At 40.2% G+C, this 24,222-nt stretch overlaps 1 protein-coding gene across 1 annotated transcript in view; it reads right to left on the reverse strand.

Annotated features, from left to right (window-relative positions):
- Positions 1-389: 389 nt before the first annotated feature.
- shank1 (SH3 and multiple ankyrin repeat domains 1) overlaps positions 390-24,222 on the reverse strand; it is a 118,388-nt gene continuing 94,555 nt past the window's right edge. Inside the window, 13 exon segments of the mRNA XM_056453602.1 lie at positions 390-2,619; positions 2,900-3,802; positions 4,290-5,621; positions 5,623-7,858; positions 8,850-8,970; positions 9,085-9,197; positions 10,843-10,899; positions 10,995-11,021; positions 11,233-11,241; positions 20,407-20,487; positions 20,574-20,709; positions 20,827-20,951; positions 22,635-22,717. Of these exon segments, the coding sequence (XP_056309577.1) occupies positions 2,532-2,619; positions 2,900-3,802; positions 4,290-5,621; positions 5,623-7,858; positions 8,850-8,970; positions 9,085-9,197; positions 10,843-10,899; positions 10,995-11,021; positions 11,233-11,241; positions 20,407-20,487; positions 20,574-20,709; positions 20,827-20,951; positions 22,635-22,717 (5,311 nt within the window). The 3' untranslated portion in view covers positions 390-2,531.

Raw genomic sequence — 24,222 nt, forward strand, 5'->3', positions numbered from 1 at the left:
ATTCAGATACTAACTAGGGAAGAGAGAATTGTGATTTTTACTCCACCTAGTGGACAATACAGGTAAGTGAGGGTATTTACCAGTCATCAGGGTACAACACCAGCCGTTTTTGATGTGAATCAATTCGATGAACTTTGAAAAGACGAGACAACAGGGGACACAGGATGTGTAGAAAGCATGATTCCAATACACATTAAACTCATGTTAAACATTTGGAAGACAGAGATTCTTTAAAACTCGGAATCCTTTTTTTCCATCTCAGAAGAATAATTTCATTCATTGTCCTTACTGTTATCAACATCACTATACTTACCAGATTTAAACATAAAAAAAAATACAATTAGTTCCTCAATCTTTTTGTCCAGTATGGGTGAGTAAGGTAAAGTGAGCCGTATGATGAATGATAATGCCACACTCTTAGAAGATGAACAGATGAAAGATTTGGAGATGGAGGGGATGAGATCTTTACTGATGGTCCTGAAAGAGACACAGACAGGAAAGTAAGAAATGTGAAGGTGTCAGTGTTTTGGATGAAAGGAATGACTAAAAGGAAGTATGTCTAAAAGGATGAGGAGCCCTTTTAATTGATTGAGCAACTATTTGTGGTGTTGGAGATGAGGGCTGGAGGTCACTAGATTTACTTATAGGTTTGTGTGAGGAAATATGAATGTAAAGGGTAATAAATATATGGTCACAGACAATAAACTCCTTGATAGTCCTTGCATACAATGTCACAATTGTGTTTCAAAAGGGAGAAGCAGGAGGGTGAGGGACATTGAGAGATATGAAATCTTGTTTCTAAGTAAAGTCCTAGAGGTACAAAAGGATCGAACACATTGCATGTGGTCACAAACTTTAAAAAAAACAAAGTCAAGCATAAACATCATCCCAGCATTTGCGCTCAGAAACAAACAAGAAACGCTGCAGCTTGTAGAGATAACAGCAAGGACGATGAGAACAATGACTGCAATAAATAACATCATCTCTTGTTCATTCAACAGTAGAATTCCAGACCCATTTAGAGTTTAAAAATTGTTATAGGAACAATCGTTGTATTAAAACAGATTAGCACGTATCCCTCACCCATGTCAGAGTGCATGTTCGTCTTGCCTCGCCTCCATAGAAAGGGTTTTGTTTTGTTTTTTGGAAGGAGAGAGGGAGAGTGACTTGGAAAAAGAGAAATACAGGCAGTTTGGTTTTTCCTCTCCCTCTTCTCCATGTTGTCTCCTCTTTTAAAATGGAGCCTTGATATCGTCGATAGGTTCGTTGAAGTTGTAGTTACCTCTATATTTTGACAGTCTGTGGTAAAAATGTTGATAAATTTGCAGTGTATATATATGTATATATATATACTTTTCTTTTTACAATGTATCATCCTTCGTTAAAAGATTTTTTGCGTATTTTGTCATCTTGTTTCCGTACATAGATATTTTACTGTGTCCCATTATGTGTCATATAAATAAAAGACATGGGTGTAGTGTGTATATATCAGTAATCTGAGGATGTACTGTGTGCATGTTTGTATGTGGTAGAGCATTTATGTGTGTATTCTGTTGGTCTGGGCACTTATTTTTGCTACGGGTTTGTTATACAGTGACCAGTCTGTATATATTTATATATATATATATATATATTTTTTTTTTTTATATATATAGAATTTCATTATAAGACATGAGAAGGTAAAGAATTTCTAGTGAAATATAAGATAAGCACAAGCCTCAATTTGGCTTTGGCAAAATAGAATCCTCCACTGGTGAGGTAAAAACACATAGGCTAACAAATCACGGTCATGCCTCTAGTGATAACCTTTCACATTATCATGTACACGCACGCACACACTCATACACAAACAACAGGAACCCACGCATCAACACAGTCTTACCAAATAAGTGCCTGCCATAAAATTGACCTCTATTTTAAGGGCTTCCCTAGTCGTGCCAGACAGGAGGTTTGTCAGTACTTGTCCTTCCTGCAATGGTCTCCATTGAACCTGCTCTAAAAATGATACCCTTAGTAAATGTTTGTCAGTAATAGACTCAGCTCAACATCTGAGAAAAAGAGAAAGACAGCAAAGGAGGTTTCAATATCTCTCTTTCTCCCTATCTCTTCCTAAAGAACAACAGAAAAGATAAAGACCATTTTGATTGTTTCCCTCAAATTATTTGGCTCAGTTATGTAGTATGTTACCTTCTCATGTTGTGAACATGTTTAATCCTACGGAGTTAGATCCCCCTATGTGATTTGTTCAGTTAATTTCAATTTGACCACCTTGTGAGTGCCTGCAAGCTCAAACTAAGTGTGTTTTGTTCAGATGTTGACATGCGGATGTGTATGTGGGTGGTTATGTTTTCGTTGACTGAATCACACATGTGGGTGCAGGCATGTTCACAGTTCAGACAGGCCTTCAACTCTCTTCTGTATCTCTCCATTCATAAGCAGGCAGTCTGATTTCAAAGTCACCTCATCCTGCTTTTTTCATTCAGGGAATAATCTCTGATGGCAGCAGTTGTCACCTCATCTTTCCTGTTCTCTCAACTCCGGTTGGCCTCATCTCTCCTTCTGTCTGTCCGTCCATTTCGAGGAGAGAGGGCGGAAATGGGGAAAGTGCTAGAAGACAGCCTGATGATAGGGGGGGAAGGTGGAAAGTCTTTAAAAGGAAGTATTTTTCTCTTGCTCTCCCACATCCCCCTCTTTCAGTTCTCCATTTCTTTCCCCATGCCATCCTGGACCTCATGCAGTGGCCCACTCCAAGTGTTCTCTGAAGTTAGCAATCAATAGCATATCAAGATTTACCTTATGTATAATAGCTTTTTTGCTCATGCACTACCCCTCACCCTAATCCCTCTCCATTGCAGACATTCCTTGCATCTCTTTGCTTCTCCCTTTTCTCTCCTCTCACCTGTCCATAACTCTCCTGAGCGCCCTCTCTATGTTCATGCGATGGCCAACTCGGGTCACACCCAGGTCCAGGTAGTCATCCTTGGTAAGAGAGGGCAGGTGCGTGCCATCAATTTCATTGTCTAGGAATCGCTCCCTGTGTTCACCCAGGTTCAGGTAGCCCAGCCAATCTGCAACGTCATACTTGGTCCAGTATGGGAGAGGTTTGGAGGCAAAGGGCTTTGTGGGTGAGGGGGGTGGAAGATGGGGGTAACTCAGGCAAGTGGGTGGAGGAATGGGGTGGAGAGGTGGGGATGATGTCCCTGACAGGAAGTGAGTGGGCGACAGAGAGCGTGAGACTACCAGAGAGGAATTTGGGGGTGGGGGAGCACCCGAAGGGGCAAATAGAGGGGGGGAGGGAGAAAAGTAGGGATCCCCAAGGGGATTGGCAGGTGAGGGTGGAGTAATAGAACCACGAAGGTCATATAGGCTGCTATAGAGGGGTGTAGTGGGTAGAATAGGAAGGGAAGAGGGGCGGGGTGGGCCAAGCTTGGGACGGTCAGAGGGAGAAATTAAAGGGCTGGGTGCTCGTCTGCGCTGGACATGATGCGACTCTGACTTTCGTGACTCTCGGCTGGGAATAAATTGGAATTCCAGGGCTTTGGTGCGATAAACAGGCCGGTGTTTGGGTGAGGTGGGGTATGGTGAATACGATGAAGGGGAAACAGGTGAGTGGGATCGGGGAGGGGGCTGGGATGAGGCAGCAGGGGGCTGAGGGGAAGGAGATCGAGCCCAGTTTGGGTAAAGTGGCTGGGAGGAAGGAGTGGGAGAGGGAGACAAGGCAGGCTGAGAGAGCTGAACTGGAGATGGGGAGCTAGAGCGGACAGAGGGAGGACTCAGTGCACCTGTTGAGTCCTCTGAGAACCTGAAATTAGAAAAAAAAAATTAGAACAACAGAATAAAAGAAGAGATAAAAAGATAGAAAAAGAAAAAAAATGACAGTCAAGAGAAAGAGAGAGCAAGGAGGTATAGTGCAACAGTTACCTGTGTCTGATGTGGGACAGACAGACGTACATGGACAGTGCAATAAAAAGCAGAAATCACAAAAAGAGAGGAACAGTTTAAACAGAAACAGTTACACATTACAAACTGCCGTTCTCTGGTGTTTATATCATTAATAAAAATTGGTAGGTACAAAATAATTTTACTGTTGCAAATTAACTCCAGGTTAGTCTATATTTCCAAAGAGTCCTTTAAAAGGCTTAGATTTTTACTGACTTATGGAATCTAAAATCACAAAATGCCCATGCAGCTGAGACATTTTCATGCCACATGCCTCCCTTCAAGGCCACCATGCAGACACAAACATAAATTCATGCACATGTACCTAATACTATTGGTAACACAAATACCTATGTCTGCTCAATGATCTCTGGGCCCCCCAGTTCTCTGTTCCTTTACTCCTCTGCTGTAATTTGGTGCTTAGTTCATTGATGATGTTTGCCTTCATACCAGTCATGGGAGGATGCAGTTTACGTGGCTCCACATATGTTCCCACAATCTGGCCCCCTCCCTCCCCCATGGTCTGCGATGCTCCAGTCGACCCATCACCCCACAGAGGTTTTATCTCTGGAGTGCGGGGCCGGTCAAAGTACATTACAGAGGAGCGAGCAATCCCTGGCCCTTCCCTCATCCCATAGCCATCACGGGCACTCAAATCCTCCTCCTCTCCCTCTTCTGCCTCATCCTCTTCCTCTTCCTCTTCTCTACGACGGTGGTATGCAGGAGGTGCTGTGCTGGTCTGGCGTCGAAGATCTCCAGCCCGGGTGCCTTCTCTGTATCTCTGTGTTTTTGGGTAGGTGGATGCAGTGCTAGCGGCTTTGGCATTGTGCATTTCAAAAGTCTGCCCATCAAGGTAGCTCATGTAAGACTCTAAAAAGTCTGCCCCACTTGTCCTGTCAACCTCAGTTACACCATCTCTCCCTCCAATTCCACCTATGCTACTCATCCCTGCTCTCTCCAACCTCTCTCTGACCCCACTACCACTGAGTGCAAGAATACTGTCTAAGTGATGGTCACTGCTGCTTCGGCTATCCAGCTCCTCAATCCCAGAATCTACCACTGTCTCCTGGGACTCACCACTTTTAGCTGCACTGGGTGGTGGATGATGCTCTGCACTGGGACGCCTACTACCACCAGTAGCTACTGTGGAGACAGTTGCTATGCGTGTGTGTGGTGTGACAGCAGCAGCAGAAGTAGTACTAGAAGAGGTGACAGTTGTAGAAGCAGTTGTGGAACAGCTTGCGGTCACAGTTGAGACACCTCTGATTGATACAGAAGTTGCAGGGGTGGATGATGCTGTTGGTGGCCCCCTGTAGGCAGGTGGAGCTGGAATAGAGAGAGGTGGGGTGGGAGAGGAGGAGCGTCCAGTTGTGTGTGTACTGTTGTATAAATGTTGTGACTGAGATAAGCCAAAAGGTCTATGGTAGGTGTTGGGTGGGGGAGGAGGTGATACAGAGGGAGGTGGAGGTGGTCCAGATGTCTGAAGGGTGGAAGGGGAGTGAGGTGGTAGTGGGTTGGGGGAAGATGGGGAGGGTGATGGGGCAGATTGTGTTAGGTTGGCAACCTCACTGTCATAGGAGGTAAGACTGGAAGTTGTGGAATCTCCTGCCTGAGGTGAAGGTAGTGGTGTGTGAGCTGGGAAGCCTGTCATAAAGGAATCTTTCGAACTGGGAGGGGGCGGGTGGGGGAGGGGGTGGAGGAGGATGACGCTGCTGACGGGCTGCAACATTGTGAGAAATCATCGCAGAGTAACCCAAACCACGATCAAAACTATTGGCAAACTCTAGAGGTGGAGGAAGAGGATCAGCAAACACAAACTCATCATCTGCATCTACCGAGGGAGCTGGGGGAGGCAGAACCATCAAGCCTGAACCACTTCCACTTTCACCTGTGGCTCCTGCTGTAGGACGCATAGGGGCTGCTGTTGGAGGAGGAGATGGTGGTGTTAATGAAAGAATGTATGCCCCAGCTTCACTCTCCATCCTCAAGAACGAGGGGCGTCGAGGCTGATGGGTCATTGGCTGTGATGACTGTTGCTGCAACTGGGTTTGAGCTTTTTCTATTTCTCTTTCCCTCTCTCTTTCCCTCTCTCTTTCTCTTGACCTCTCTCTTTGACGCTCTCTTTCACGCTCTTTAAAGGTGGGCTGATAGTGCTGAGATTGATAGTGGTGTGTGTGGACAGTTTTATCCTCAGAGAAACGAACCCTTAGGCCTTCTCTGGGAGCAGAGGTGCCAGCTGCTTCTCTATCCGCACGCTCTCCAACCCCAGCTTCTTCACTCCAGCTACTCCCTGCTCCACGCAGGATTCTAGGAGATGGAGGCCGAGTGGATGTGGTGGTGGCAGCTAATGATGAGGAGGTAACAAGGTATGAAGAGGTGCTTGTGGACTGAGCAGCAGAGGAGGTTGCAGAGGAAGATGAGGCCATTGGGTAGGAAATGTGTGATGTTGACTGTGCAGTGGATGAGGGAAAGGCCCCAATGCTTGACAACTGACGGGTAAAATGGTGTTCAGTGGTCCTTTCCCTGCGTATACGTCCATCATCCTTCAAGGCACGTTCCCGTGCAGCCAAAGCCAAGCCTAGAGGGGATGAAGGGTCCAGTACTTTTCCCGTTAATGGGTGTATGAAAGTTGTGGTGGAGGCTTGCTGCTGCTGCTGCTGTTGTCTGCCTCCTGCCCCATAGAAGTCAGCAGGTACAGACTTAGGCTGGTAATCGCCTGGAGGAGCAGGTGAGGAGTACTCAGGCAAGCCAAATGCAGGAGGCATACTGCGTGTGTGGTGGATAAAGGTATCACCTGAGAACATGCCTTCATCTATAGATTTGGATGGTCGCAGGCGTGGTGAAGGCTGGGAACTCAGCTGCTGTTGGGAAGTCTGAGTCCTCCCTCCTGCTCCTCCAGCTCCACTCAACTCTTCCTCAGCAGAAAGAAAAAAGGAGGCACTCTTGCGTCGTGCTTCATGAAATCGTTCACGGTCCCTGCGAGCTGCCCCTACAATAGCAGCACCAAACTGGCTGGTGAAGTCCAGACTCTCTTGAGTACGAAGTGATGGCAGTGATGGGGGTGGAGGAGCAGGTATAGATGGAGGGGCTGGTGGTGGAACGGTTGGTGCAGGTGGGGGAACAACAGGTTCAGGTTTAGAACTGTCACTTTCTCCTGGGGGCGGTGGTTCAGCCTCCACACTGCTGCCTTGGCTACTGCGTCCACTACTGCTGGTGGAAGGGGCTTTAACAATGATAGTTGGGATAGGAATAGAACTCTTCTCCACTGACCCCTTTGCTTCTAGAGTGTCCTGGCCCTGACGCAGATCTTCCACCTTTGACTGTTTCACCAAGGGCCCCTTTCCTCTTCGAGCACCACCTTTTGGCACACCACCCGTCCCTGCCCCCATCCCACTCCTGTCCATTCTGGAAGGTTGGTTCTGAGTAGTCTGCTGCTGTTGTGGAATCACAGTAGCGACACTGGTGGGTGGGACTGCATTGCTGTAGCCCCTTCTCAATGCTGCAGCCTTGGCCCCAGCTGCTCCTCCAGCCCCTGCAAGATCTCCTGTGTACCCAATCACCTTCCTGGAGGCAGTCCTACTTGGTACAGAGGGGTGGGCTTGGGCATGGGAGTAAGCGAGGTCCCCAGTTCCAGACCCAGTAGGTGGTCCAGGTGACCTGTCCCTGGGTCCATGAGTAACATGTACTGACTGTGAGTAGAGCTGATAATGTGCAGCAGAGGAAGTAGACTGGGACACAGAAACAGACGGCTGCTGAGATGTCTTGCCCCTAAAGCCAAGCGGAGGAGCAGAGGAAAAAGGGGGCTCAGGGGGTGCTGTAGTAGGTGGAGGAGGGATGTCATCTGGGCCAGGTACTGAAAGACTTCGGGCAAACTTCATGGCTGGAGGATGAAGAAACTGCTTCTCCTCCTCAGGAACCCCTGCAGAAAAAAAAATGAAAAGACAGAGATGAAATACATTTTCAAGAAAATGCATAAAGGAAGAATGAATAGAAAATGTTTCAAAACAACAAAGACAAAAGAAAAATATAATTGGGAGACAAGATAAATGTACAAAATTTGCAAGTAAGAAAAGAACAAGAAAAGAACAAGAAAAAATATTTATTTTCTAAAAACGAGCAGAGGACAAACAAAACAGGATACAGAAATGAGACCATCTTGTAGTCTGTCTGTCTGTCAGCTTGTCTGTTTATTACCATGACTGATCAATCTCCGAACATGTACAAGCCAACCTCCTTACTTTTGCAATGCTGTTTTATGTCAGTGCAGACAAATTTTAGTTACAGTTTGTTATATTAGGACAAATACAACACACACACACAATGTCTACAGTACTTGATGGCACAAAAAGTGACACAAACAATAGCTACCCTCTCGGCATGCAAAACAAACAGTTATTTTTGTTGTTATTTTTAATGCACATAAAGGTCCCAATTTTGTAAACTAAGAAAGTCAGAATTTACATATTAAATATCACGTGTTAAGAATGTTAGCTTTTTGCCTTCATGCCATGGGATAGCAAGCATTTTCCCTGTATAGTCAGTGTGCTATTAATCTTGAGGGTTACAAATGGGCTTTCAATTTTATAGTTCAACCAAAAAGGAACAGCAATGCTAAACACCAAATGTAAAAGGTAAAAAATAAATATAATAATAATAACAACATTCAAATATTTCAATAATTGGTTTCTTCTATAACCCAGTCAAACCCCTGACAAGATTCTTATGGAGTGTTTGAATTGTACAGTGACTAATCTAGAGCAATAAAGCAGTACAGATGATAAGCATTAAAGCAAGACCCACAGCGGCACTCTTTGGAGTGCTCTCAACGGACGTACCATAGACGTACAGCAGTATGGATAAACAGACACACAGGTGGGCGGACAGACAGATGGACTAATAGACAGCCTCACCGATAGACTTCTGTCGCAGCATACCGTGCGGGGGGCCATGGCCAGACACAAATTGACCACGGTCGTAGCCTAACCCTGCCCCAGATGATGTCATCCCCATTCCAGTTTGGTCGAAATTTGGCTGGCAGAAGACATAATAAACGTTGTTAATAATAATAATAATAATAATATACATTAAATTAAACCAATTTAGAAATCTTTAGTAGCTACTGTATGAGCTCACACACAAACACACCTCATTATAAAAGCCTCTGCCCCGTTCTCTTTTTACCCCCTGAACCCGGGGCCCTGGAGCCTCATTTGTATTAATGGTCTGCTGTGCTGCTGCTAAAATCTCATCCAGTTTATCTGACAGAGAAAAAGAAACATGAAAGAAAGAATGAATTTGTTCGTTCATTCATTTACAACTTTTCATTCTTAGCTTTAATTAGTTTGATTTAAAGGAATTGTGACTTAAAATGGACAAGAAAACTCTCATCAATCATTTCCTTTGAAGCACTATTTACCTTGCTTGAAGTAAGAAAAAGTTATTACAGTAAAATTTTGAAGACACTATTTTCCATACAACGAAAGTCTTTTCTGGTCACAATAAAATTAACTTAACAAGTTTACTCACATCCAGGATTGCATTTTCCATACAACGATGTAACTCACAGCTGAATTATCATAGTACGATGCATCGTTTAGGAAAAGAACGATGTAGTGACGAGTGTTTCCCAAAAACATAATTGCTTTGTCGCAGATCCATCGTCCATAATGACGCTCTAAACGGGGTGAAGTAACTACTTCTTTAGAGAAAATACCCCATAATTCTTTTTTTGCAAATTATATTGTTTTACACGCACACACATTTTTAAAATAAAATCCAATATTAGTTTTGGTAAAAACATGCGCTCGTTTCCATATTAATTGAAATATATGTAAATGACACATAGGACCTATATGTGTTTCCTTTTTAAATATTATTGAGAATATTCCATATAAAATCACTTAGCTAACACGTAATCTAATCTCATATATAAGTTATATAAATCGTTAATGGTTGTAGGCCTAATTTACAGTAGGCTATTTATTAAGAAATGAAAAAAATCCTACTTAATAATAATAATAATAATTATTATTATTATTAAAGTAGGATATTGTTTTTTTTTTTTAAGTCTACTTTTACAACTTGACACATTCAAACCACTGCAGAAATGTTCTAACCAACAGGCTCATGTCATATACAGTACAGATTTATTTCTTGATAAATAATCTACTATAAATTAAAACCATTAATGTATGCTATGTATTTTGTTTTCACAAGCTTTGGAGACGTACTGTAAATTCCGCTTTTGATAGGTCACCTATAACTTTCGTCATGAGCCACAGCTGTGATCAAAATGGCATAAATGTTTTCAAAGTGTACTACGAAGGGAACGCAAAAGTGAATATGAAGATTACTAAAACTGAACTCTAAAAATACTTTGAAAGCAAATTACACCTAAGAGAGATGACTTTAATGCTTTTTTTTTTAAATCATTCCAAGCTTAATTGTTAGAATATTCTAAATGAATAGGGCATAGGGGGGATAACTGGGAATAGAACACAACCAGGAACTATGCTTCTAACTATAGCTCTAGAGGTGTAGTTGCAAGCTTACAAGTTTGCGATGCAGTTTGCGAATGTTCGTTGGAACGATGGATTTGGGAAATGCCAAATCAACAAACTATGTTTGTAACGACGCAACTTCCGACCTTAAGCTAACGCTTTTTGGAAACACACTCCAGATAAACGCAGAAGATTTTGTATATCGTTCATAAGACTTTCATCAGTTTTCAATGTATGGAGGAGAGTAGCTCATGTTAAACTTCTCTTTGGTTCTCAGCCACAAAGTACTGATTTACTTAAATGCAAATAAATGATGAGTCAATTGAATATGAATTGTTGGTTGAACAATCAATTTATTTGCTAACTTTTTGTATGTCTTAGATGTATTGTATGTGTATCTTACTCAAAGCCATCTGATAAACTGTCCTCTTCTTCTCTGTAGCTTGTGAAGATTCGAACTCTGTAACAGCCAGACAGGTTTCATCTCATAAGCATTTTGGCAGACCCATTAGATCAGGTGTTTTATAAAAGAATGAACGAAACAAAATGTATTACCTGATTTTTTTTTCCATGGGGCAGAGGCTGTGATCAAGCAAACAGAGAGTCAATGTAAGGTTGAACACCACCAGCCTGTAGTACTATTTTAATACTGCAATCACATTCTCAGCAACTATCAAGTTAGCAAGAGACTAAACACTTTTTGTTATTTAGGTCAGTTACTACACTCAAATCCAGAATGTGCACAACAGTTCAAAACAACATCAACAAAAAGTGAATCTGAAGTGCTTCTTACCTCTGTCCACTGTGTATGGAATGCCAGGACAGACAGAAAAATGAGGAAGGTTACAAGACAGGTTAGTAAGACATGTCACCAAAAACAACCCTTGCGTTAAAAGTGTGCAGGAAAGGTTTTTAAAAGCAACACGTGAGAATGTAGGGATTGTGTATCTGTGTACATTTTTTCTTTGTGCACATAAAGCTGAGGGATTCTGCAGGAATTAAAGGAGGGGTCTACAGTATAGGCAATTTTAAGGAACGCTTTAGTTTTTTTTTTTTAAATATGACTCATTTTACAACTCCCCTACAGTTAAACAGTTGAGTATTACCATTCAGATTATCTCAGAGCTTGGTGGAGGCACTTTTAGCTTCGTTTATCTTAGCATAGCTCATTAAATCAGATTAGAACATTAGCATCCCGCTCAAAAATGACCAGTTTCGAAAATTTTCTTAAAGCTTGACTCTTCTGTAGTTCCATTGGGTACTAGGACAAACGGAAAATTAAAATTTTCTAGAACAACTTTGATGATGTACCATGGCTGCAGTGGTCACAATGATTTATGCAGCACCTGAAAATATTTTCCAGCAAGGTAACTTCCAACTTGACCACCTGCTTGCACAGGGACAGTGTGCCAGTTGTGCTGCCTAAGGATGTTCTCTCACTAGGCACGGTTGCCTTGAACTATGCCAAAGCACAGTTGTCCCCCCTCCTTTATCTCCAGATGGCCTGCACTAACACTGCAACTTTACCTTCCAAGCCCAAGCATGCTTACGTCAACAATGATGCAACTGTTTTGTTTAACAGAAGAGAAGCGCTCTCGCTCTGTACAATAGTAATATTGTTTTGTAGTATTTTTAGTCGTTTGATATGCAGTGACAAGTCAAATATTTTGCTGAACAGATCCACAACTTTTGCACTTTCAACACTTTCCTTGTGCTGCAGATATTAGGAGGTTTCCTGAAGGTGCAGCGAGGGGTTTGCGTCTTTTTAACAAACTATGACAGTTTATGCTCATTGAAAAGTAAGAATGATTAATTTATCCATATGAAATAGTCCCTTAAAAGATCATGAAACACCAAAACACATTTTTTAAGCTGTTGACAGTCATATATGTGTCCCATGCTGCTAAAAACACTATTAGGACACATATATTTCACAAAAAAGTGAAAATTGATTCTTTTTGCGTTACTTCGAGCAAATTCGTTCTTCCGGTTTGAAATGAATTTTTGAAGCTGTGCCACGGCAATAAGATACTTGAGTGTATTCCAGCGTGGAGAGTAGACGTCTGTATCTGCGAATGCATCGTGCCGTCTCTGAGCGTGCAGCATTAATTCTTGATAAAGACTTATAATATGGAAAAAATATGGACGTAGTATCCGTGACGTCACCCATAGGTTTCTGAACATTGCAAAAGAAGCTACAAGTAGGCGTGGCCAACCGTCGCCATTTTGTTTGCGCGTCGTCGTACCAATCGCGGGATATCAAACCAGGGCAAAGAGGCGGAGAGTGAGCAGAGCTACAGACACCTGCTGGCATTTTGCTTAGGCCTGGCTTAGACAGACTTTACTTTGGGAGAACGATTAATACTTTATTACCTGCAACTCGTTTGTGTTCTGACCACATGTGCTTGGTTGTACACTATATCAAGAAAGTGTGTAGACTTTTAAAAACTCTGCTGTAATACATTGAGCCACTAAGCATTGTACTTATGACATTTTTCTACAGGAGGAAATCCCGAATTACTTTCAAACACTTCAAATATAGTCTGTGTTAGTAAATGCAAGGCTATTGATGAACTCCAGGCATAACACTGTATGACAACGCTTCAGATGTAGTCTTTCAGCAGTACTCTTTCAGTTTTTAAAGACATACTTTAGTCAGAATGATTTTGTTACTTGTTAGTTTACAGTACGTTAATATCACTACAATATTATGGACTGAAAGATCCGTGGTAAATGCTGCACTCCGAGTGTAAACATGTAAAACACCGCAATCAAACTATTACCGTCGTGTTGAATTTTCGCCGCATTTTGTGATAGGATAGTCTATACACACATGGCTTTCTGACGCTACCTACCGAGTGCATCAAAGTTACTAGAAATGCGGAGGATTTTTTTCTCTTATACGACGTACGGTATCAAACATTCCATTAAAACTTCACTCTTCCAGCAATATTGTATGCAATATCTCGTTTGTCACGGGGGGCAAGCATAAAATGTTCCTGAATGAAAGTGAAGTGCCAAACTGCAGTTAAAGTCAACAAATTAATGATTTGGCAAATAATTTGGTTACTTATGCCTATGTAAACAAAGTCAGTCTTTCTCCTCTGTGTCTGTGTGTTTGTTTTGCCTCTGTGAAAATCAGCACGTGCCCAAGTGGAAACTCCCATTTTTATCCAAAACCTTCCCTCTTTCCCTTCCTCGACACTCCCACCTAAACAGAGCTAGACACACCGACTTTCCTGACTTTTTCAAAACTAGAGGTGTGAAAACACCCTGCTGAAACAGGGGGGTTTTGTGGCCCTTTACAAGTGACGTCGGTTCATCAGTTTCGGACTCAGGTACACTTTGCACACACACTACAAGCGTACCGCGCTCTGGCACCAATTCCAACTGGGCCAGGGCCAGCCAACTGAACTGCGCCTGGGCCCGATTCGGAGCACTCACACTTGTCAAACAAACAGGGAAACGTGCTGGGGCACAGTTCAGAAATCCTAGTGTGAGCAAGTCCTAATTTAATTTATACTAATGCAGCCATGGTAAAGCAGCAAAGCTCCCTTTTTATACCTTTATTTCCATTATTACGCCAAACTGAAAGTATAGTTCCTAGACTGATCAATTTTTCATTTTCCTTCTGTCTTAGTACACAATGTATCTACACAAGAGCCGAGCTTTAAATAAGAAAATTATTGAAACTCTTTGGTCATTTTTGAGTGAGATGCTAATGGTATTTTCTGATTAAATAATCTATGCTAAGCTAAGCTAAAAGTGCTCCTGCCAGACCTGGGCCCCAAAAAAAATGTATCTGGATCAAATTGGTCCAGATTTGGAAATCCCATGTTTCGCTATCCAGGATTAACTGATCTATCTTACTTTTATTAGAATTTTAAGGGAACATCTGGTTGGATCACTGTGATCCAAATACTACATTTCAGGAACAAATCCTGTTTACCAGAGCCTTAAATGGAAACAACAGTGTAGCCTACTGGCTTAGCAAGAAAAACAACAGGTAGGCAAAATACCAGTGGCCACAAACAGCCATTTTTGTTTCAAGTAAGTTGAAGTTGGTAAGAAACAGAAACTCTGCAATCAACAAACATTTAACAGCTTTTAGTTTGTTCTAATACAATACTGCTTTGATATTTTGTTGTTGTTGTTTACCGTATCTTATTAGATGTGACATGCTGCATATAGGCTTCAAATATGAAGACATGTATATATCATCTGTAACCATTAAGTTTGTGATCAAATAAAATTAAAAAAGTAAATTTTTTTAAATGAATGGTTTAAAAAGTCCACCCTTCTGATGTGATCAGGATAATCCTGTTTTGTTTTATCAAATAGATTCCAATCTGAGTTCCAAAGTTTTGAATAACCTAAAGGGCAGGTTTAATCTAAATCAAAAGTAAGATTAGATTACATGGTCTGATCTTAATTCAAAATCCCACTAGATTACTTATGAAAAACTGGGCCCTGGAGATCGCCTGAATGGATTTAAAATAATAAAACTCAACTTTTAACTCTAGGAGAGTTATAAAATGGAGTGTTCCTTTAAGACTTATCATCTGCCCTTTTGTCTTTATAGAGTCATTTCTGACTTTTTTTTTTCCATGTAAGCGCTACTGCCTTTTATAAGGTGCCAGTGCAGAGAGACATTCATGCTACAGCAATCTCTGCTATCTTTAGAGCACGGCAGCCAGTGAGGTGGGATGCAGTACCAGGTGGAGAGGTGAGTGCGTCTGAAAAGGTGAGAGCTCTTCACTTACACTAAATTGCTGCATTTGATTAGTCACATGGTAATAGATAATGCAACACCTGCACACATTAACCACCTTAAACACCTTCAGTACAATGAGAAGATACATCAGTAGAAGTACTCAAACAGCTCTATAGGTAACAGCAGACACAGATTACTCTCATGCCCTGAAATAGTCTCCAGACTTCTTTCATTAAGTCTAGCCTGAAAAGTGGATTCTGGACAAAAAAAATACCCGCTTAGACAGGAAGGCACCACTTGACTGAAGGTTTGAAAGAATTAAGTGTGGCTGGTTGTTTTACATGTGATGTTTAGAGCTGCGTTTAATGATCTGAAGATGCCACACACAGTAATCTGGTTTGCTAAAGTGTTAATTCATTTAAAGGGTCACGAAACACCATATTACATTTTTTGAGATGCTGACAGACATGTGTCCCACGTTGCTAAAAACACTGGACACCTATATTTAGCTAAAATGTTAAAACTGGTTGTTTTTGCATTGTTTAGAGCAAATTCGTTTTGAAAATTTTATTTTGAAGCAACGTCACGGTGATAAGATCATTGTGTAAATTCCAGCATAGAGATTGGCTGTCTGTACCGGCTGGCATAAAGTGACGCCAATGAGTTTTCAGGACATCTGTTCATTAATTCATGAAAAGAACTTCGCAGACTACCTGTTACAGTGTTCAGAGAGATGGCATGTTGTGTTGCCAACCATAATTCAAACAAGTAGTAGAAGAATCGTTCGGAGACATGGGCCATCGATGTTTCGTTTTTAAATGTGCTGAAACAAAAGTTTTGTTTCTATTTCCCAGCCATGAAAGCACAGCTCACATGTGGACCCAAGCAGTCAGATTACAGTGGTCTGCTAACATGCGACAAAAATATGTTTGTAAGGGACGTTTATTTTACCCGATAGCTTTTCAAATCTGGAAATGGTTAAATCTGGATTTGCCACTCATCTTCTTTCAAAAAAGGATGCGGTTCCAGTTTGTTTTGATTGTCCTGTCTCTACAGATTTGGTAAGTGTGTAATCAATGTTCTTTGTTTATGTTTATTCAGATGGCAAAGTTAGTTAGTATTGTCAGCAGTGCTCTTTCAGTTTTTAAAAGCATACCTTAGTCAAAATGAATTAGTTATTAAGTTTACAGTAATATCACTACAATATTATGGACTAAAAATCCTCCATTTTCACACAGCTCTCAGATACTCTTTAAATGCTGCTCTCCGTGTCACTGTCCATCTCCTCTGTGTCTGTGTTTGTGTTGCCGGTGTGAAAATCAGCTGTAGTGCACATAATGAAACCCTTTTTCATGCAAACCCTTCCCTCATTCGCCACTCGCCACTCCCACCCAAACAAAGCTGGACTCACCCACTTTCCTGACTTTTTTCAAACTAGAAGTGTGTAAACACCCTGCTGAGACAGGGGGGTTTCATGGCCCTTTAAATATTAGACATGCACATATTAAGTTTTATCTGATAATAACAGCTAAGAATATTGGGGTCAGTAAGATTTTTACATTTCTTTTTTTTTTTTTTTTTGGAAAAAATCTGAGATGTTCAAAAAGGCTTTTGATTTTTTTTTTTTTAATCAAAGTTCAGTACAAATAGTGGAGTAACACAACAGCATTTTATTTCACTGTATGTTAAGAAATAATTTTATATCATAATGAAATGAAATTAAATCATTGGTAGCCAGACTTCGATCTTAATTGTCACTTGATCATTCAGAAGTGATTCTAATATGCTGATTTGGTGCTCAAGAAACTTTTATTATTATGATATTTATGTTGAAAATATGTGTGCTACTTAATATAGAAGAGCAGCACTTATTCTAAATGGTATGGATTCATAACAGTATATTAGTCTTTGCTTTCTCTATATGTATTATATTCACCCTTGTTGAATGATAATAATAACAAGATTCTGTCCCCCAAAAATTTGAATGTTAGTGTTCATATATTACACTATTACACTAATAAAACCAATATCAATCAGACAGCCAACATATTGCCCACCCCTACTCAATATAATAATCTGGCAAACATTTCCTAATGAGTTGGTGTTGTAAACATGACTATGTTACTGTACCTTAGGGACTGGTAAATGAACCTGTTCTCTCCGATTTCTATAAAGTGCATAGAAATTAACCCATTTGACTTTCGTCAGTACTCACCATTACTAAATGCATAACCCACACACTAATCCTGATTACTGAAATACTAGAAACTGGGCTTAAGAAAGCGTTGATCTACAGTAGACACAGTGCCACAAGGGACAGTGAGCTGTGAGACTATTGTTTGGGCTGAAGAGAGGAGAGAAGGGTAAAAACATGCCTCAGTGGACTACACAGGTGAGGACTGGTTCATAAGGAAAGGTTTATACATTGATTTGGATGACAGTAAGAAGCATTTTTGTTGCTGGTGGGAAACTGAAATAATTTAGCCTGATTCCCTTGGTGTTACAGAAGTCTGATTGCTAAGCTAAATGATTGTAAGTCATGGTGGCATGTTGAGCCAGCACATACTGTCCCTTTTTTTGCAATGCCCACTGTATTACTACAGCACTAAGGAACCAGTTAACCATAAGGGAATTGCTATCGATTGAGGTTTAGGGTTAAAGCTAATAAAGGTTGCAGGTGGAGGATTGAGGGAGAAGGTGGGAGACGGGGTGGGGGATATAAAGGTTGGTAGGGGACAGTTTTTGGGGGTTACCTGTAGTGGGGGTGCTGGTAGTGACAGTGTGGAACTTCTGAAAGAACAGTGAAAGAACATTCTTAATGCTGTCTCTCTCTCTCTTTCTTTCGTTTCCTCTGTAACTCTATGCCATCCAGTTCTAATACTTCCCTCCATCAGTTTCTTCTTCTTTTCATTTAGTGTTTCACTGTGATAGTTTACTCTGCCATTCACTCTCTCTTCTTCAATCCTTCTCCCTTCTGACTGTTCAAACTATTCCATTTGGCTCTTTCATCTCTTCAATGTCGTCTTTCTCACTCTCTCTAAATCTTCTGGTTCGGTCATCTAGCGCAGTGATTCCCAACTGAGGTATGCAAACCCCAGGGGTTACATAAGCAGGGTGTGCTTAAAAAGATTTGGTCTTTCTAAATTTAGTAAAGAGAAATTAATCTTTAAATGTATTAAGTTCAAATATGATTGCAATTGTTTACTGTTCTGGATTTGCAATATGGGTCAAAGATGATTTATTTCAAGCATTAAAACACTGAAAGTGTGATACAGATTAGATTTTTTTTTGTACATTAGAATGCGTCCTGTTTGTTTTAAGCAAAAATAATGAATATCAAACAATTTTACCAAGATTTACAAACATTTACAGTTTTTCTATAAACATCCTTGAAGATGTCATGAAGTTTAACAATAGTTCACATATCAGAAAATATTGTCAGGCATACTTAGAATACGAATCATTTGTAGGTATATTAAAAGATTTTCCATCACAAAAAATGTGACGATTTTAATTCCATTTATAAATATTAATTTAAAAAATTATATATAGTTATTTAATATTATAGTACTATGCTTAACAGCATTACTTTGTTTACTGTAACTTTAATAATTGCAGCCTTGACAAGCATAAAAAACTTTGGAACACTATAAAACATACAGTGCATCCGGAAAGTATTTATAGCGCTTCACTTTTTCCACATTTTTTATGTTACAGCCTTATTATTCCAAAATGGATTAAATTAATTTATTTCTTCAAAACCACATCACATGTACATAAGTATTCACAGCCTTTGCTGTGAAGCTCTAAATTGAGCTCAGGTACATCATTCTGTTTCCACTGATCATTCTTGAGAAGTTTCAGCAGCTTTATTGGAGTTCACCTGTGGTAAATTCAATTGATTGGACATGATTTGGCATACACCTGTCTTTATAAGAATATAAAGGAATTCTCTGTAGACCTCTGAGACTGTATTGTCTCGTGGCACAAGGCTGGGGAAGGTTACAGAAACATTTCTGCAGCTCTGAAAGTTCCAATGAGCACAGTGGCCTCCATCATACGTAAGTGGAAGATGTTTAGAACCACCAGGACTCTTGTTAGAGCTGGCGGCCATCTAAGCTGAGTGATCGGGGGAGAAGGGCCTTATTCAGGAAGGTGATCAATAATCCGATAGTCACTCTGTCTGAGTTCCAGCATTCTTGTGTGGAGAGAGGAGAAACTTACAGAAGGACAACCATCTGTGCATTAATCCACCGATCAGGCCTGTATGGTAGAGTGGCCAGACGGAAGCCACTCCCCACCTGGAATTTGCCAAAAGGCATCTGAAGGACTCTCAGATCATAAGTAGCAACATTCTCTGATCCGATGAGACTAAAATTGAACTCTTTGGAGTGAATGCTAGGCGTTATGTTTGGAGAAAACCAGGCACTGCTCATCACCAGGCTAATACCAGCATGTTTTTCAGCAGCAGAAACTGGAAGACTAGTCAGGATAGAGGGAAAGATGAATTCAGCAATGTACAGAGACATCCGGCATGAAAACCTGCTTCAGTGCTCTTGACCTCTTCCAGCAAGACAATGACCCAAAGCACACCACCAAAATATCAATGAAGTGGCTTCACAACAACTCGGTGAATGTCCTTGAGTGGCCCAGCCAGAGCCCAAACCTAAATCCTATTGAACATCTCTGGAGAGATCTGAAAATGGCAGTACACTGTCGCTTCCCATCCAACCTGATAAAGCTTGAGAGGTACTGCAAAGAGGAATGGGCAAAAATTCCCAAAGACAGGTGTGCCAAGCTTGTGGAATCATATTCAAAAACACTTGAGGCTGTAATTGCTGCCAAAGGTGCATCAACAGTGTAGTATTGAGTATTGAGCAAAGGCTGTGAATACTTATGTACTTGTGATTTTTCAGGTTTTTTATTGTTAATAAATTTGCAACAATTTCAAAACATCTTTTTTCACATTGTCATTATGTGGTATTGTGTGTAGAAGTTTGAGGAAATAAATGAATAAGGCTGGAACATAAAAAACTGTGGAAAAAGTGAAGCGCTATGAATACTTTACGGATGCACTGTACAGTATAAATCACATACACACACCTGAGAGGCTTTCTGTCTCAATTGATTGAATAATAATGCCGTGAGATCATTTCTGGTTTGTTTTTATAAAAGGGGGTCAGTAAAGGTTGGGAAACACTGCTCTAGGATTTTTAAAAAATGTATTTTATTCTCCCATTTCCCCCCTCTTACCCATCTCTTCCAGTTCTGATGTCATGGATTTGGAGCGCAGAGCGATAGCCGGTGTGCTCAATCTTTTACTCTGCTGTGGGACTGTATGTGGAGAAAAAGAGTGAGACACCAATGTCATCATCATCTCACTTCTTTTTTTCTATGCAGTATGAAATTCTATCACTTACTTTTCTTTCTGACCCCTTCCTCCATATCAGGATTTCGAGTAACCATGACAACCTTGACCATGAGGCTGTTACCGCCTTGCCTGATCATATTGACCACCTGCCTGTGTCCCACCTTAACCACATTCTGACCATTCACCTGGAGAAGAAAAAGAAAAAAAATACACAGAGAGTCCTTGAGTAATGAGGACAATTCTAGAGAGACTCAAATAAGGAGGACCAGAAAGAAAGGTCTATAATGTGGTTTTGCAGACACCTCGATAAGGAAGTCTCCCATTCGCAGACCAGCTCTCCAGGCCACGCCTCCCTCGTCGACAGACTCAAGGTACTGCAGTGCTGGAAAGGCTGGGGTGGGAGTGAACTCTTCTATAGGGGTCTGAGCTGAAAAAAAAGAGGACATTTATGTAATCAGTCGAGCGTGGATAACCAGAATGTTCTCAAGTCGTCATTTACACACCCTGGTGTTGTTCTAATACCATATGCCTGGTTTCCCAAAAACTAATTTCCCCTCAGACAGACCATTTTCTTAGTTGCATTTAGACATTCACTGCTGGATTAGGCCATGCTCTGAAGTAGAAACTAATTTAGTTCCTCAAGATTATGTTCCTATAACTAAAATTATTCCCAGTGCCTGCAGTGCAAACCACACCAAAAGCATGTTCTTCGGCCAATAGTTCTACACTATAAAAAATCCTGGTTGCCTTAAATTTTTAAAGCTGAATCAAATTAACCGTATGAGTCCATTGAACTTATATTATGTTAAACTGACTTAAAATAGCTTGTGTAATTTATAAAATTAGGTTAGAACATGATCAACTTAGTTTAATAAGTTACCATGACCTAAAAACAAATGCTGTCAGGACTGATCATATACATTTTTACATGTAGGAACTGTGGAAAAGTTTTGAGTGTATGAAAATCCCCATGAGGTACCACATGAGGCCATTTTGAGAGTCGAAGCTGGACATTTGTGGGGGTTTTCTATGTGTGTGTGTGTGTGGTTGAAGGACATACGGAATTTGAACAACACCAGGGTGGGTAATTGCAAACTTGATTGGGAGAACTATCCAGGGTTTAGAATACAAGTCAAATTATGAATATGCATATAACAATGAACAAATTGATGAACGGTGATGAAAGTCAAATGTCCTAATTCCTGTTTTGGGAAGCATTGTGTATGTGTATATGTGTGTGTGAGGGTGAGTGAGTGAGTGAGTGAGTGAGTGAGTGAGTGAGTGAGTGAGTGAGTGAGTGAGTGAGCGAGTGAATGAGTGAGAAAAATAAAGAATTAGAATGAATGTGCCCTTTTATGCAGTGTGTGAATAACTCAATGACTTTAAAGGGGGTTGACTTATTAAACATTTCTGCCAGTAGCTTCTGGGGCACAGCTAATTGTAGTTAAATGATGTTAAATTAACACAAATTATATTTACACAACACAATGTTTTTGCCACAGTTTTTTTTTTTATAATATTAAATTAGTTTAATCAAAACAAACGTTCTTTGCAATATATTTTTGATGATTCTGTTAAGTGCACATTGACAAATTTGTGATCTAACATTGTGGCTAATGAAACACTGAAACATGAATATTTGTAGAAAAATTCGAACATATTTTCTAGTATTTGTTTCTGTGGTCACGATGTGTTTGACCATGTGAAATTTCCATAGCACTACAGTTATGATATGACTGCAGCCTCTTTTTCCTAAAATTAAACACAATGCTAACTGTAAGTAACCCAAAATAGCAGAGAATTCAGTCTAATCCACTTTCACTTTCTTTTTATCCAGCAATAAGGTCATGCCTTTAGGTATTGATCTTTTATTGGCATCGTGTATGGATTTGTCCAGTACAGTAGGTTACTTGAGGAATACAGTGAAATGTTAACAAATATTTTATGGTACTGTATTCCCAGTCTCTATCATTTGTATGCCTATGAATGGAAATCAATTGAATTAAATCATTTACCAAAAATTATAGTTCCTTTAAGACCCACTCTAACTTTATTTTTCCTTTCTCTTTGGGGTTTAAAGTCTTATTTAAAGACCCCCTTTTTTCCTTACCCTTGGCTCCTCTCAGCACAAAGCCAAAACCTTCATTGTCTTTTTTCTGCAGGAGGACTGTCTTCTCCTTGATTATGTAGTCACTAAAAAGAAAGAAAGAAAGAAAGAAAGAAAGTGGTGAAGTATAGAGCAGAAGTGAGAGGGAAAAAAAGAGGAGAGCTGGTAAATATCTGCACAGCTTCAGTAAATCCTAAGAGATCTATTGAGTGAAAAACGTGACGAGAGGATGGTCGGAGGCCAGAGGAAATCAGAGTACAGTATATAAATGCATACTGTACATTACAAGACAGCTTGTATTGAGCCATTTTATGAATGGTAATATGCACAGAAGTGTTGTTCAGCTACTGAAATCTTCCAATGAAAGATTGATGCGACTATTTTCAGTTTCATAAGGGACCTTTTACAGCATCGATAATGCAGATTTTTATTTAGTTTAATAACAACACATAAGCAAATAGCGCTATTCCGCCTAGCCTGCTTTACTGAGGTGAAGTTGGTTTTATATTCACAACCTGTGACATGCTCCCTACATTGTTTACCATGCTACTTTAATATTCGGTCTTAAATAGCATGAAAGTATGGCTTAGTAATAAGTGTAATTCCTGCACACCACCAACCAAGCGCTACGCATACAGTAGTCATTTTAGGACAAAGCGTGTGAGAGAGTGAGACCAGCGATCCTTGCATGCATGAAATATCGCACATTATGACAAGCTTTGCTTTCTACACAACTGAAAACGTGCTAGATATAATACAGTTTTTCATTCGTAATTGTAGTATTTTGAAGTACTATAAAGTTTTCTAACTGGCGAATGACAATCTAGTGGGTCTCTAATCTTTAAAATGCACGTTCGTGAGTTCAGGAGGCGTGGCTTTGGACAGCAGGGGAGGGACTTTGTTTTCAAAGATATTATGCTAATGGATAGCATTTTGGCAGATCACCTACTGCCCCTTTAATCAGTGAAATTAAACCTAAAAATAAAAACAACAGTAATTGTATTATAAATAATAAACAATATACATATTAGCCCCCCTTTGAATTTAACTTTCTTTTTAAATATTTCCCAAATTATGTTTAACAGAGCAAGGACATTTTCACAGTATGTCTGATAATATTTTTTCTTCTGAAGAAAGTCTTATTTGTTTCATTTCGGCTAGAATAAAAGCAGTTTTTAATTTTGTAATAACCATTTTAAGGTCAAAATTATTAGCTCCTTTAAGCTATATAATTTTTCGATAGTCTACAGAACAAGCCATCATTATACAATAACTTGCCTAATTACCCTAACCTGCCTAGTTAACCTAATTAACCTAGTTAAGCCTTTAAATGTCACTTTAAGCTGTATAGAAGTGTCTTGAAGAATATCTGGTAAAATATTATTTACTGTCATCATGGCAAAGATAAAATAAATCAGTTATTAGAAATGAGTAATTAAAACTATTATGTTTAGAAATGTGCTGAAAAAATATATTCTCTCCGTTAAACAGAAATTGGGGAAAAAAATAAACAGGGGGGCTAATAATAATTATGACTTGTATATCAACTGTATATCAAAAATTAATCAAAAGCTATTTTCACTGTCAGTGT

The sequence above is a fragment of the Danio aesculapii genome, chromosome 3, assembly GCF_903798145.1.
Source record: "Danio aesculapii chromosome 3, fDanAes4.1, whole genome shotgun sequence".
Classification (NCBI taxonomy): Eukaryota; Metazoa; Chordata; class Actinopteri; order Cypriniformes; family Danionidae; genus Danio; species Danio aesculapii.